Genomic DNA, 16,657 nt, shown 5'->3' with positions numbered 1-16,657 from the left:
TCAGGAAACAGGCTCCCTCAAGGCACATGGCATGGTTTTATGCCACGTCAGGACCTGCATGCATGGCTTCAGCACCTCCCTTTCAGGACACAAACAGACGAGCCGGCTCTTTCACGACGAGAAATGTTTCCCTTCTTTACACTAAAACATCCCTTTGTAGCCCAGGGTTCCGTCTAAACTGTTAGGTCAGAACCGAAGAATGGGTGGATCTGATAACTCCAGGGTCATGAAATGAAGATGTTTGAAATTTAAGAGTTCTCACCATGTAAGCGTGCTTTGCCACACTTGGCTGATGGTGTGGTGGAGTGGCTGAGCCTCAGGTATACACTGCCTTCCTCAGTGACCTTGTGAGTGTGAGTGACGTCACGTTCCCAGGAAACCACAGAGGAGGCCTGGAGGTTGATTTGTTTCCCCAAAGAGCTAGTTTGTAATTTCGAGTAAGAGGGTGTCGCTTAAGACTAGACTTCATACTATTTATAAATTTAATGTTGTGATTATTTTCATCGTGTTCTAAAGATGTATTTTGACATTCATCATCACGAATATAAAGACCTATAAAAATCAGACACGGGAAAAACAAAAGCTAAGGTGTGTTGCCACCGACGCCCCTCTTTGGATGGGTTGCCGATATTTTTATGCCTCTTCCTTTAATTTGTGGGTCCAGAGAAGAGTTGTGATTGTGGATTGCAGGCAAATGCACTACACATGCTCCTCTATTGAATTAGAAAAAGGGGCCACGAATTAGGCTCTGCACATTTGCATCTAACTCTGCCAGTACCAGTCTGTACCATGGGGTGACGGGAGAGCTTGTAGCTATTTTTACAGCTCCAAATGTTTACTATGTTTTTACAAATCACATTCAAATTTTTATTCGTTCAGTTGTTTCGAATCTCATTTGGTCCACATCTGAACAATTACAGTGTATGTGCTTTCTTTAACTTTATATACTTTAAGATCCTTGAGAGAAATCATAATTCTTAGGATAGCAACCTTTCCTTGTGACTTTAGAAGGCTCTATGGATGAGCAGGTCTGACAAAGTACACTTAAAACTCAAAGTCTGCCATAGAAATAAATTGTTCTTGTGAGTTAAATGAGGCACGTTCATTCTAATTGATGCAACGTCCAGCTTAAGCTGTCTATATTAATCTTCCATAAGATAAGCCGTTCCCTATCGGAATGTAATTATGTCTCTCTTTGATGATACCGTCATTGGAGCTTTGCTATCTTCTACTTATTGTACGAATTCTGTCATGCCTTCTGTGTGTTACTTATAGAGTAACCTGTGAGCTTTGACATCTAGACACAAAGACATATATATTTCAATTTGTGAGGATTTTGAGTTGGTAAGAGTTTGGAAATTTGTTAGGAGTTGGGCTTTGGTGCGTGGGGAAGATCATACATGTTAACCTTCTCCTCTCCTTGTTGTGCCTTCCCTAGCCAACAGGGCAGCTAGGAATCAAAGCCAAGTGGCATGCACACACACACTAAAATCTTTCACGCACAATGAGGAAGTCAGGCTGTCACCTTCAGACATGAAGAGAACAAATTATTATTCTGAGATTCGGTTTTTAAGGTGACTGTTATCTGGGGGAGTGCCTCGCTGTTTGTAAGTTTGGCATTTTGTTTGACCTGGATTTGCATTCAATGACAGTGCGCTTTGCCGGGAGACCTTGAGAAAACTGAAGGATTTCTATTGTTCTGATCAATTTCCAACTGTATTCATAAATGCGAGTGTTTTATTTTTATTTAAAAAAAAATCACTAGGCTGTTGGAGAAGTTTCTCCAACGCTGTTTTTCTTTTCATTCTTTTGTTCAAAGAAATGCCGTCCTTCCTAGGCCGTCATGCTACAGAATTGGAAGTGTGCGGGAGAAAAGAGCCCAGAAGAATGTCTGTTGAGATGTAAAGCTAATTAAGATTCCTTTTAATTACTCACATTCAATTCAGGAGCAAACAAAGGATGGAGCAGGGCACTTGCTTGTGCTAATCCACCATTGTTCGGGCTCAGGCTATGGATTTAGCACTTGCGGCATTCAGCATTTTGTGGAGAAGTATTTTTCTTCTCTTGATCTAAAATTGTCTTCATAATATAAACCCAGGACTGTCTTCACCCCTGGAAGGTTCTAAAAAGATAAGAAGATAAGTAGTCCCATGGGTCCCAGATTCCTCACACCCCAACTTCATTCTTCCTGAGTCACAGGAAATACTGTGGGAAGAGCAATTCAGCAAACTCCGGGTCACTTTGCGTGAAACCCCAGTGGCATTGCAGAGACCCACGTCCACGTTGTTTCTTTGTTCTTGTGTACAGCCGCACCTCAAGCAAGAGCCCGCAATAATCACTAGTATTTTTCCTTAGAGGATTGGATTGAAATTTCTGGCTTAATTTTGCCAAATTTATCTGTTTTAGAAATTAACCTCACTGGCCTGTTAAAGTGGGGTCAGAAAACGTTGAGTATCCAAGGCCAGATAAGACAGATTGTAGGCCGGAACTATCACTCAACAGCAGAAGACTGTTCTTTGTACATGCTAGATTCTGAGTTAATCTCCAGCACTGACGATAAATTAAAAGATTCATTATTAAGAAGCTAAGTCATCAAGAATAAATATTTTTTCAGGTTTTGTAGAATGTGGCTTTTCTGTCATGAGTAGTCTCGGCCTTAGTGGACAATAATTGAATTTGGCTGTTTTCTGACAAAACTTGTAAAAGCCAGAGGTGGGCCTACTGACAGCAGTTGAGGGCATTTATTGAACTAACCCAGGAAACACAAGCACAGCCACCAGATCAGAAAACAGACCAGAGCAATGGCCCGATGCTCATTATGTACGTTTTCCATAATGGGCTCTGTGTCAGGTTATAGTTTGAATCCTTCTTGGATTATGAAGGTCTGCTGTTCATAGCTACCTCTGAGTCTGTTAGGTTCATAGGAGTCACTTTGTGATATTTGATAAGCATTCTGTTTTTCTCTAAAAATTATCTTTTAACAAACATACAGCAGTTCAGATGTTCCTCTAAGTAAACCTAGAACCCAGCACTGGTCCCAGAGTTGCTGTAAGCCTCCCAGAAACAGCATTTTAGAATGTGAAACTTCCTCCAGCTACATTCAAAGTTGCTGAATGGGTCAGGCCTGGAAAATGGTCTTGGTCATGTGTTGTTCATCCCGGCGGATGCAGCTGGAACATACTCACTGGCAGTGTGAGATCCGCTGCCGGGCCCTTCCCAGCTCGGTCACGATAGTCAGCTAGCTGTAAGGAGCAGCGCCACTTGAGTGGTACAGGGGATGGCTGGAAATACTCTACAGCAGCAGTTTGGGCTTTAATTGTCTGCAGATGGCGCATGATCTATTTCCCTTATTCGCTGTCACATTTTTAATAGTACCCAGGCTGCTCCGTGTAAATGAGTAAGTAATCTTTCATGCAAGCCTAGTCTTAATTTTCCAATATTTTTTCTTTGCATCATTTTCCAGCTGTATCGTGTTACGACTGACGTTTTAATTTCCTATTTTTTCCAATATCTCTGTGTCATAAATGTTAACTGTTTAAAAACAACTGCCGAGCTGTGTAGGCACACCAAGAGGCCACCGTGGTCCACTTCCAATCCCTTAAAATATTCCTTTGGGCACATGTTAGCTATCACAGTGACAGCAAAGGCAAGGAGCTGGAGCTTCTAGTTTATCCTTGATACAGGTTTTTTTATTCTTTTTGTGACAGGGTATTAAAAAAAGGTTCCTCATGGAAAGCTACATGAAACTTAGTTATCAGAGAAATCACATAAAAATGTGTTTAGTGAAAGAATATAGTTTTCTATGCAAAGGTGGTTATGGGGAGAGAGGAACGCTGTGACATCACCATATAGTTTTAAGGGGTCGAATATGATTTAAAAAGTCATAAGAGTTAGCAGAGACCTCTCTCACCATGGTCAGTTTGGACTGGGCTCACTGTCAACCTACAGTTCAGTGCAGAAGGCACATTTTGGGTCAGGGGCGGGGCTTTACTTCGTTCTCTGTTCCTTGATCTACCCAGGGTCTCAGGCAAAGCTTCCAACAGCATCACTTAAGCCGGCTGCACGGCTTAAGAGAAGAGAATTCAGAAGACGAAAAATTTGTTGTATGTGTGCGTGTGTGTGTGTGTGTGTGGTTTTATTTTTTCTTTCTTTCTTTCCTTTTCTGCTGTTTTCGGAACAAAGTTGAGATGGTTTTCTGTACTGATGGGAATTCTTCTTGCTAGCCTAGCTTCAGTCTGGCTTTTTTCTCCCTCATGCATGCTGACCTGGGAATCCTCCTTTGCCTTAGCCGCGATAATCGTGACTCAGCTTACAACACCTTACATTCGCATCGCCCCTGCTGCAGGCGACGGCCAACTAACAGGTCAGACGTTCAAGTATAGATGAGTCATCTTGCCCATTTCCTGCTCATTTTTCTCAGCTTCGTTTCCCCTCTACATCTCCTCCTCTGCTTAAGGCCTGTTTAGAATGTTCTAGACCCTTGGTGCAGACCTTTGCTCGCATTAACTTAAGTGACATGCTTGGCCTCTTCTGTGTGCACATTAATACCCATGCATTAAGTCAACCCCACTGCATTAAGTCTGACCCCCCTGCATGCTTCCATTGTGTGTTTGGTCTGTTGCTATGTTCCTTTCTACCCTAATGTTGATAGAAATGTAATTTTCTGGACTTGGAATAGCAGTGACATCAACTAATAGGAGTTAAAGGAAAATACTGGGGGAAAAAAGTATTCCCATTTTTCCAAATTAATCTAAAAAGGCCCTGAGATTTGAGAGCTAGAAAGGCTTGTTTTTTCATCTTTGAGGATTGAGTTTGCACATGCGTTAGCAGTACACCATCTCATCTGCCAGTTTTATAAAGCAGAGCCCCACCCCAAAGCTGTTTAGGGTGATGCCGGTCAAACAGTCCTTTGTGTATGCACCATTGTTGCTGGGCTGATTGCATTCTTTACGTCCTTGCTGCAGAGCCAAGCACTTCTATAGAACAGCGGCACATCTGCAAGCAAAACGCACTAAGTAGTGTAGGCAAGTTAGGGAACCTTGGATGGCGTAGGGTGGGAAAGCCCACCCTGCTCCTTAGCTGTATCATAAGGAAGTAATGTGTTCACACCCACCAGCTCTAAATTCAAGTGGGTATCTCTAGATGTTGATCTGGAAAAGTCTAGTAAATTATTCCAGGTGCAGGGGAGTGCTTAGTGAACTCTAGACAGCTTCGCTCCACAACCATGCAAGTCACGGTCAAGATTGCTAATGAAATCATGAGGTCAGGACTCGGAAGGGCCCAGCAACCATAGGCTATTGTTTGTGATTAGGCATTGCTAAAGCCAAGTAGGAAACTCAGGGACGCTTCTCATCTAATTCCCACTTCAGCTTCCTTAACATTTGTTTAAGAAATGTGCTGCACTTAACTCATGAGAAATCGTAACTGCCTAAGTTGTATTTTGAAAACTACCAAGCAACTGATATTCAAGAAAAACATTGGTTATTAAAGTAAAGCAATAGAGACTAATTCTACTTCCTTCTGCATTAGAAGCCTGAACTTATTTTTGGCTTTCTATTCTGGAACCCAAGAGCTCTAGGCTTATTTGACGTTTCTTTCTTTTCAGCTCGCTTTTAAGAATATTTCTCTTACCACTTCAAGTTCTGCTTATTAAGACTCTTCCTTCTCCCAAACTTCTGATGTGTCCCTCCCACAAGAAAGTAACTGAGGGACAGACAGCCTCTTTCTTAGCGTGGCTCCTCTCCTCTACAGCCCTCATGTTTAGGGATGGACTAGGGTTGTTCCAGTTAGGTGCCCAACAGAGGGCTATCTGGAGTCCCTGAGGAAAGCGAGCCTCCTTGTCCTGTGACATACGACTGAGCACCCCCAGTCTTGTAAGCAAGTCAGTAGCAGTGAGTTGGCCCCAGACTCAAAGGGAAACCGAGTTGGGCTTCCCCTTTCTCCACCTTTCCTATACTCTTTTGCCATTAAGTGAAACGTGGTGTTTACCAACCATGACGTCAGTGACACGCCATAGCAAAACATCCTCTGTAAAATCTGCGATGAACAAGATACTCAACAGAGCAGCTCTCAGAGGCAGAGCATGTGACCAGGAATTGTTGTAGGAAGGACACACACCACCACAGCCTATGGCCACCATTTCTCTTGTAGCTGCAGGGAGTCTGCATGCGTCGTTTACATTGCAACAGTTTAAAGCAACAGTAAGGTCAGAATAACCCAAAGAACCAGGAAGAAAATAAAAGCTTTTCTTCTCCCTTATCTGTTGCTGATTTCAGGGTGATCTGGCTTACGCAGATACCTACACATCTCACTAATGGTTAATATTTCCCATTTATAACGCCGTCAGGCTCACTAGAAGTCTCATTTTTTTCTATAGATTTATTCCCAAGCCCAAGGCTTCATTCAATCATTTTATGACAGATATTGAGCCCCTTCAAGGTGCCAAGGATGGTTCCACACAACGTAGTCTTATTTTGTGTGGTTTCCCAGGCATCCCAGCCACGAAATGAGGGTTAGTTGTATCAGTTGCAACAAAATAATATACTTGCGCACGTTCATGAATGGAACATGAGCATCCTGTAGGTCAAAAAGCAAGATGAAGACTGTAGTTAAATGGTAGGTCAGGGAGACATGTTTCAGTGCCCCTCCTGTGAGCTTAACGGAAGCCCGCAACTCAAAATTTCATATCTGTGAACAACCGTTTTGTCCATCAGTCCTGGTCTTTACAGAAGCCAACAAAACATAGAGGATGGTTGCCCTCTGAAACTTCAGCTCTTTGTTGTCCCTTTTACTCTGACATGCTGACATCATGCCCCTGGGAGTCCTGGTCAAAGCTGAGAACCTACTGGGAGGCTCTCATGAGCACACTAGCCTTTGACATCATGCCCCTGAATGTCCTGGTCAGTGCAGAGAACCTACTAGGAGGCTCTCATGAGGACACTAGCCTTTGAATCTCCTTCTTGTACCAGTGTACATAGCAGGTCAAATAAGCCTTCGTGTGGACAGAGCCATCTTGTTCACATAACACCAGAGAAAACAAACCTGCTAGTGTCCTGTCCCCAGCACAGTGTTCCTTGATTGAACATAATCAGCAGATGACACAGATACCAGGACCATCCAGAAAGGGGACTGGGGTTCTAGATTTGGACTATATGCCGTAAACAGTTGTGGCATTGCTCTAAGGAGGGCATCTTAAGTCTCTATTCTCAACCCTAAGAACATGTCATCAACCAGTACACTGGCACGCATACATATGTACATGCGTGCACACGTACACATACTCACACACATACGTACATGTGCATAATGTACACACATATACACATGTATATGTGCAACCATGTACACAATACACATATGTACATGTGCGTGCATACGTATAACGCGCACATAGATACATGCGCACAATACACATATATCATTGCACACACATATACATGCACACAAACATACACATACACATATGTACATGTGCATAATGTACACACATATGCATATGTATATGTGCATGCATGTACACAATACACATGTGTACATGTGCATGCATACTATAATGTGCACACATATACATGTACACACACATACACATAATATCATTGCACACACATATACATGCACACATATACATATGTATATGTGCATATATGTACACGATACACATATGTACATGTGCATGCATATGTATAATGTGCACATATATATGCGCACACATGCACATATATCATTGCACACACATACATGCACACATGCATACACATATGTACATGTGCATAATGTACACACACATATACATATGTATATGTGCATCCATGTACACAATACACATATGTACATGTGCGTGCATATGTATAATGTGCACATATATACATGCACACACATATATCATTGCGCACACATATACATGTACACACATACACATATGTACATGCGCATAATGTATACACTCACACATATACATATGTATATACGCATACATGTACACAACACACATATGTACATGTGCATGCATACGTATAGTGTGCACATATATACATGCACACACATACATATATATCATGTGTGCACACATATACATGCACACACACATACACAAACACATATATACATGCGCACACACATTCACATATACATGCACACACACACACACACACTCACACATATACACTCACAGCTGTTGTAATTTAGAAAAGGCAACACACAAATGACACCATGCAACAGAATTCACATGGAGGGGCTCTTATTAAAGGAAACGGAATGGAAAAAGAGGGAAGGGGATCAGCCTCTGGGGACAGGAACAGCAGAAGAGAAGACAGAGAAAAGGAGGGACAAAGGGAGGGAGGGAGGGAAGGAGGAACGAGGGAGGGAACAGACGGAAAAAGAGATGAGAGGTGGGCAGGGCCCTTTTAAAGGGAACGTAGTGAATGTGCACAGGAGGTGCTCTTACTGGCTACAGCTAAGGATGTAGCCTGCCAGAACCCCAAGGGCAGGCCAGTACAGATGCCTGAATACACACAGCCACATCCATATACATACAGGTACACATACACACATACACACAGCCACAAAAATATACACACTCACACACATCATATATAGGTGTACTCTGGTAGCCATATATATACATATATATGTGTATATATACACACACTCAGACACATACACACTCACATGTAGTTGCAATAAATAAAAACTACTTTTCCAGCGCCACTCACTACCTAAGACACAAGCTGAGGCATTTACATTCCATTCTTCCTGGTTTACTTTTTTAATCTATTAAATGAAGTTCATCTCCTGCTGGTGAGCTATAAACCCTAATAATATAGAACTGCTATTGGAAGAAAAGAAAAAATTAAAAATGCTAGAAATTTCCTGTAAGAACTTAGAATTAATTAAATAAATATGGTTAGACTGTTTATATGAAGATTTGATTTATGATGTAATTACCTACCCAACTCTGAGGTGCTGAGGAGAATGATTTCCTTGAGCAAATTTTTATCATCCGTTTTCTTTATTCATGCATCTAATATGGCAAGGCCTGTGGCCTAAAATACTTCCAAACACAATGACTTCTGGGACAGAATGCCTGCCTTTATTTAGCGAGAGTCCATTTTGATTGACAGTTTGAGGGTCCCGCCCCTCACAGTGGAGGAGACATGGAGGCAGGTGGAGGAGGTTCTGGTCACATGACATCTGCACTCAGGCAGTACAGTGAGCCATGCTGGTACTCATTTCACTTTTTCTCGTTTACCCTGGGACCCAGCCCATGACATGGCACTACCCTTAGATCTTTACAGAAGCACCCTGAGACAGACCTAATGCCACCTTCCCTGTTGATTATAAATCCACTCAAGCTGGCCGTGAAGACTGGCTCTCAGAAGGGAGAGCGCACAGAGCATGAGTTAGGGAATCTCTAAGTTCCACAGAGTCTCAAGTTCTGACAACTGTATGGGGCTCATATGTAAAGTCAAAGACTAAATGAGGCCAGATGTTAGAGCAGCGAAGATAGATTTTTTCCAGTGGCTACCGACATTCTGCTCTGCAAGGAGATGACTGGCCCTTTAAAGAGAGATCAATGAAACAAAGAAAGGCGGTATGATGGGTGACTCCCCCAGGAGTACAACATTGCGGAACCCCTCTGAATTTGTTGACAAGACCCAGTGGGATTGCTACCCCTCAGGCCTGCCCTGGAGTATTGACAGAAAGAAACTAAATCCTTCTGGAAGCCTTGCATTTTCTCATGCAGGCATGTTAAGAGACTAAAGCTATTGGGACCCCGGGTGACGCTTATTCAAATCTTTATATGCCATGATTGAAAACCAAGTGGACAAGAGGGCCCCCAGAAGCTCTGGTAGAGTTTGATCAGAGAGGGAACTGGATAGAAAAAAAGCTAGCTTAGATTTGGCTCTTCAAACCAATACAGATATTTTAAACAAAATAATAAAACCCAAATTCTGACACATAGCCACCAAATTAGGTGTTTACTACGGAGAAAGTTGTGCCTCCTACCAGCTCTGTCTCCCGATGCCTGCTATAGCCCTAAGGGAGAAATACAGCAACATCTTCCACTGGAACTAGGAAGCTCAGGGGATGACAGAAACTCATATGCACAGATTCCAGTCAAGTCAGGAACATGGACTTGACTCCCGGCTTTGTGAATGAATGCCTCGGGTCCTTCCCCCTCCATCACTGAGTCTGGCTGCTCCTGTCAGGCCTCACTTGGTTCTCACCCATCCCTGACACTGTGAGCCCTTTCCCTTGGGTTCTCACTGCTCCCCTGGCTGCCTAGACTTCTTGCCACCTTGGCCCTCTGCTGCTCTTCATGCTTACCTGCAACCCCCACCCCCAGGAACTGCCATCGCCTGCTCCCTCTGCATCATTTATCTCTTTCTGGAGAATGGCGGACGGACTCGTGCTATTGATTCCCGTATGCTCAACCCAACATAGGTCCCTTCTGCTGATCACCACGTGTCTCTTGGGATAGATTTCCAAGCTACCAGGTCTGCTCTCAGTTGCCAGGGTATGCGCCAATGCTCTGAGGTCAGCTGGCCCGCTTTCCTTCCCTCCTTACCTGGCACATTATCTCTGGGAACCTTGGACCATTAGACATTTCTATCCATTAAGGGACGTGGTTGCCATCGGGTCCTAGATGGGGACCACTCTTCCTCTAGAACAACACAAAACACCAGTGAAATATAAGACCTATCAGTCCACGCAAATTTCTGGAAATAATTCTGATGACTCATCAAATGTCCTTATCAAATTTCGAATATAACCGTGCTCTGAAACTCCACCACTCCCATCACAAAGCCCAAGTTTGCTGCTATCTTTACGGCTGAGGCCAAGTGTCTCAAGTGTCCAGCCCACTGGGTCCCTTGCCACCAGATCTCAGCCCCAGGCAGAAGCTGAAGCTAAGCTGGGAGAGAAAGTGGGGACCTTGCAGGGAGGTGGGAATTTTAAATTTGGTGCAGAGAAGGAGGTTATCTGGCCCATTGTGGAGATAAGAACCTCAGGTCCCTTGCCCCATAAATGCGCAAACCAACTACCCGATGATAAGCCTTCCTAAGTGCTTTTGAGCAGCATGCTTGGCTAGCTCAGAACACCTGTGGCTCATAGGGCAGTCAGTGAGCTTCAGAACCAACCTGCTCCAGTTCAAATCCCAACCCTGTCACTCAACAACAGAGTGACCTTAGCAAGGGATTTTGTGTTCCAGCACCCCACCAGTTTTTGACATGGGAGTCGTACTGGTCCCTACTCCTGAAGTTGGTGTCAGGATTCAATAGACTATCTAGTAAACCTTTAATAAATGGTAGTAGTTATTACATTTCTGCCTTACTATGTTTTTTTTTTCTGAATTGGGGAGAAGTTGCAAACTGTTTCCATCCATCCTGACCCACTGACCATACACAATGCCCTTCACCTTCTTTCTAAACACATAATAGGCTGGTAGGTCTTAACAGTGACCAAAGCAAAATAAAAATAAGTCAGTTATAGAAAGTTTACCCTGTGTCTACACTAACACCATCACCAAACTCTAACCTGCCACAGCTCTCCCTGAGTGTGAAAAAGTGCACACGGGGATTTTTCACTCGTATTTACTGGCATAGCTCTCCAACACATTTCTCACTTATTACAATATGCCATGCAGTGACCACCAAGTCAATGTACAACCACGTTGGTCATTGTACTCCTTAGCTGTCTGTCCATCTGTTGTCTGTATTAAAATCTGCTCACCCCACCCCTTGATGAAGAGCATTCAGAACTCATGTTCTGCTTTTCCGAACGAGCAAGCTGGAATACATGCCCTTGCACGTAAACTTTCAACTGGGTCTTCTCTTTCTGGACGATTCCCAGGTGTGCTCCAAGGACCAACTCTTTCCTTGTGTAGAGAACTGACAAGATCACTTTGCTGTTCTGATGTGGCAGGTGGCCTTTCAAACACCTGTGTTTCCAGGAGGGACGCAGAAAATGCGGTTCCGCCACTGGTCCTGGATCTGAGTGACTTTACCTTTGTCCAAGCCATTTGCACCTCATCGTTACCTCTTCCTTCAGTCTCATTATCCTTTGACTTGCTCATTGTCATTTCAGAAGCTTCTATTTGTTGATGGTTGAATGTTGTCATTTTCCTTAGTTTCTCCAAGTTCTTTTCTTCTCCCCTCCCCCAACACCCCATGTCTCAGGTTATTCAGCTGTGAATTTCTTCTATTTTCAAAGTCTTCTCTAGATGGATCTCTTGAATTCTTCTAGAAATTACCATTGATATAATGTGAGGTATCACATGGGAACAGATCTAACTTCTGCCTACACAGATCCCACTTACTAGAAGAACATTTTGCGCTCATGGAAAGCAGTGGCTCATGGAATACTCTTAACTGCTGTAGGGTTCAGTGATGAGGTTGCTGTAGACACAGGGTTGAATAGTGGAATTTTTCTTTGCTTTTATCACTTATATGGCCCAGGAGCCGAATATGTATTGGCAGTCTTTATCGAATAACCAGTTCTTTCTCACAAAACCAAGATGTTGCAGTGTCATGTGGGAACTTTGCATGTACACCTGGGGTTGCTGCAGTGCTGCAGCGTCATGTGTAAAATATGCATGTACACGTGGGGTTGCTGCAATGCTACAGCGTTATGTGTGAAATTTGCATATACCTGGGGTTGCTGCAAGGCTTCAGTGTCATATAGGAGGTTTGCATGTACACCTGGGGTTGCTGCAATGCTGCAGCATCATGTGGGAGCTTTGCATGTACACCTGGCATTGCTGCAATGCTGCAATGTCTTGGGGGAGGTTTGCATGTACACCTGGGGTTGCTGCAATGCTGCAGTGTCATGTGGGAGGTTGCATGTACACCTGGGGTTGCTGCAATGCTACAGTGTCATGTGGGAGGTTGCATGTACACATGGCATTGCTGCAATGCTGCAACATCATGTGGGAGGTTGCATGTACACATGGCATTGCTGCAATGCTGCAGCGTCATGTGGGAGGTTTGCATGTACACCTGGGGTTGCTGTAATGCTGCAGCGTCATGGGGGAGGTTTGCATGTACACCTGGGGTTGCTGCAATGGTGCAGCGTCAAGTGGGAGATTTGCATGTACAAATGGGGTTGCTGATGAGATTTCATCCGGAACCTTCTTGTATCTTCCAGCACTTCTACATCATCCTTGATCGCAGAGGCTTCCCAATTATGTTTTGCTATATGATAAAATTAGAATTCTCTTATTCTTTGTCAGGAGCCCTAACCATTTATTTTGTTATCTGTGTATCAGTCTTGACAGGGGCTGTGATGCCTTCCCGGGACAGCCACCGCTTGCCTTTGGGATCCTCCACTTCATTTCATGCTGTCATGCTCCCTTTTCCTTATGATTCCTTGTATGTGTCAATTTCTTGTCAGCATTCATTGCTATTTCAACATACACAAGATAATCAACTAATGAGGAAGAAAGGGTTGCTTTGGCTCTTGGTTTCAGAATATATACACACTTGGTTCCGTTGCATTGGACCTGTGGTAGCAAAGTAAATCCTGGCAGGAACATGTGATGTAGAGGCCCTGTTCAACTCATTGTGATTAAAAGGCAAGAGGGGGAAATGAGGTAGAGTCCTAGTAATCCCCTTGCCTTGAGCTGCAAGCGGTTCTATTCAGTCTTTTCAAGAGCTCGGTCTGTAGAGTCATGAGCAGCTACACCAAAGGAGATTGTGTAGAAACAATGTAGAAATAGTTCTAACTTCTATTTTTATAAGGACCATATTCTAGATACCATTAAATTTTTCATAGCCTGTCTCTCAGGGCTGGAAAAATGAAATATACTTGGTACCAGCTATTATTTTCTAATGGAATGAAGTACTTTGTAGAAGAAAAATGTCCTTGAAGGCCTGTACTAAATTCCAAGTAACATTTTTTTTTGCTTTTTTTTGGGGGGGGGGAGGATGGTTAGTATTTTTTTTTCTGTGAATGGGTCTTCTGCCTGCAGGCATGCATGTGTACCACAGTACCTGTGTGTAGAAGGAGCTGTGGGCCGCTTCCCACCGCCCAGCTCCCAGCCACCGGCTGGCTTTTACCCCGAAATAATTACACGGAAACTGTATTCTTTTAAACACTGCTTGGCCCATTAGCTCTAGCCTCTTACTGGCTAACTCTCACATCTTGATTAACCCATTTCTATTAATGTGTGTAGCGCTACAAGGTGGTGGCTTACCAGGAAAGATTCTAGCCTACATTCGTCTAGGGTTGAAGAATCATGGCATCTGCCTCACTTCCCTTCTTCCCGGCATTCTGTTCTGTCTACTCTGCCCACCTAATTTTCTGCCCTATCAAAAGCCAAGGCAGTTTCTTTATTAACCAATGAAAGTAACACATAGACAGATGATCCTCCTCCATTACCTGTGGACACCAGAGAGGGCATTGGATTCTCCAGAATTGGAATTACAGGTGGTTGCTAACTGCCTTTGGGTTCTGGGAATAAAACCAAGTTCCTCTAGAAGAGCAGCTGATGCTCTTAACTGTTGAGCCATCTCTCTCTAGTCCCTATTTATTTATTTATTTGTTTATTTATTTATTTATTTATTTATTTTAAAAAGCATCTCTGCTGTAGAGAGCTTACAACAGCGACTGCAGGGGCTGGATTGGGTTCCGGAATGATCCCTGGGCTAGAGTTACATCAGCCATCTCCTGCCTGCTTCCTATCCCAAATATTCCTGACATGGGTATCATTCTGTTGAGAAGACAGGGAAACGTGCCATGTTTACTCCCTGAAATAAGTATCTCTTGAGTATTGAGACCACTCATAGAAATGTGATGTGTGTCTTCTCTCCAGGAAGCTGAATTTCTGGCCATCATTAAGATCAATGTAAACAGTTCAATAAGTTTATTCCAGTGGGTTCGCTAATACCTTGAATGTTTTCATTGTTGTTGTCTGAGACAGGGCCCCGTTATATAGACCAGGCTGAGTGAATTCACAGGTTCTATCTGCCTGACCTCTCAAGTGCTTGGATTAAAGGCCCCTACGCCTAGCCTATTTTGAACTTAGTGGGAATGGAAGAAGGGAAGACTAGTGCTGATCTCTAAATCCTGACTCTTGTGTGATGCCACACCAACTGACTTCATTTTAATGGGGCGAGCGTCACTGCCGACCGTGTGCCCCTTTTGTTCTTTTTCGTGTTGTATCTGTCATTTTGCTGTGCCAATTTCCTCTATCAAAGAACAGTTATGGGAACATGGAGAGAAGATGCAGGGATGCTGTGGGAGACTCAGTTCCCTCTGCCCTGTTTCCAGACTAACTCCTTAGTCAAATGTCAAGTGTGTGCTTTTAGAAAGAGTGTATTTGAAGAGCTATAGGTAGCGCTGTGAAAATGTTTGTTTTACACTTTTTGTTACCTAAACTTAAGAATTTTTATGTAAAATATTTTCAGTACAGAAAAGTTTAACTTTTCAATAGTTTTTCTTCCTGTCAGCAGTGTGGCAAAGAAAAGGCCACACCGTATATTCAGTTGTCTTTCACTTGCTTGATGCAAAGAGTTTGCTGATGTAGGAGGCATAGATTGAAATTCTGTATGTCAGGAGGCGTTCCTCTTCTTGTTAATATTAATCTGGTGCATGGCGCTTTTCCACACAGAATGTGGAAAGGAAATCCTTTAGTTCACAGTGAGCCACCTTCAGTTAAATAAGCAAAATGGGACCAAAGGGAAACCTGTACTGTGAGGATTTTTTTCCATCAACATTTTATCTTGATGGATGATTCTTATGCTGTCTATCAGGAAATCTATGTCTTCCTGGTGATGGAATTAATGCTTCCCTCATAGCAAGACAAAATGGACAAGAGAGGGACATTCTCTGGATGTTATTAAGGCTGAGTGACAGTCTTCTGTCCTCCATGCCTGATGTGTCTCCTCATCCACGCCTATCAACAGACACTGTTGTGTTAACTTTACGTTCATACTTTTATTTCTTAGAAATAAAATGTTGCTATAATCAAAAATCTAAAGTCTGCAGATAAACCCTGACAGTTTTATGTCTAAGAATGAGTTTTCCTCGGAATTTATAGTCCAAGGGTTATGCTGATTAAATTTCGAGTTGACCTTGGCCTAACCGTAGTCTCTCTTGTCCATGTATTTTAAGTAACTGCAAAATAACTAGCATTTATGGGAGTGCTTTGGGCTTGGTCCAATGTATTTCATTTAATCAGGATGGAAAGGAAGTCAGAATTGCCTTTGTCATCTTAGGATGGTGAAAATATAAGGATACAGCCGGATATGGAGGATGGATCTGGGATAAGCGGGGTTCCTTTTCAAAGGCATCGTTATTATCAAGCATCACTTAGAATGCTTGAGTCAGGGAAGGAAGGCCCAGAGAGTGAAGCGGTAAAAGCACTGGCCTCCTTGAGAGGTGCCTCATTTGCTCACTTACCATGTCATTGTCATCAAAGCCTGTTCATTCAGCTGGGTCCACTCTCACAAACTTGTGATCACAGTTCAGTTCTTTTGGGCTGAGGCCGGAGGATCTTTACGAGCTTGTGATCATAGTAACTTCTTCCTTTACCTAGAATATGCTCTACGTACAGAGAAGAGAGAGCTTGCCCTCCACTGTTGGATTGTGCTGGCCGGCAAGCCACTTTCCCACCACACATGTGGTGAACTGTAGGGGCATCTCTTCTTAGACTCAGTTT

The 16,657-nt window shown here is 43.2% G+C and overlaps 1 protein-coding gene across 8 annotated transcripts in view; it reads left to right on the top strand.

The window, feature by feature from the left end:
• LOC121458873 (receptor-type tyrosine-protein phosphatase mu) overlaps positions 1-16,657 on the top strand; it is a 701,969-nt gene that overhangs the window by 453,554 nt on the left and 231,758 nt on the right. For 5 of the 8 annotated variants that reach the window (XM_041668221.1, XM_041668218.1, XM_041668217.1 and 2 more), the window contains exon 14: positions 4,289-4,363. The exons of the other annotated variants lie outside the window; for them this stretch is intronic. In XM_041668221.1, the coding sequence (XP_041524155.1) occupies positions 4,289-4,363 (75 nt within the window). The remainder of the gene's footprint in view (positions 1-4,288; positions 4,364-16,657) is intronic. 8 annotated transcript variants of the gene reach the window in all.

Source organism: Microtus oregoni, unplaced genomic scaffold, assembly GCF_018167655.1.
Source record: "Microtus oregoni isolate MIOR12 unplaced genomic scaffold, Mior012 000018F_ref0000195, whole genome shotgun sequence".
Lineage (NCBI taxonomy): Eukaryota > Metazoa > Chordata > Mammalia > Rodentia > Cricetidae > Microtus > Microtus oregoni.
This window is presented reverse-complemented; position numbering and strand designations above follow the sequence as displayed.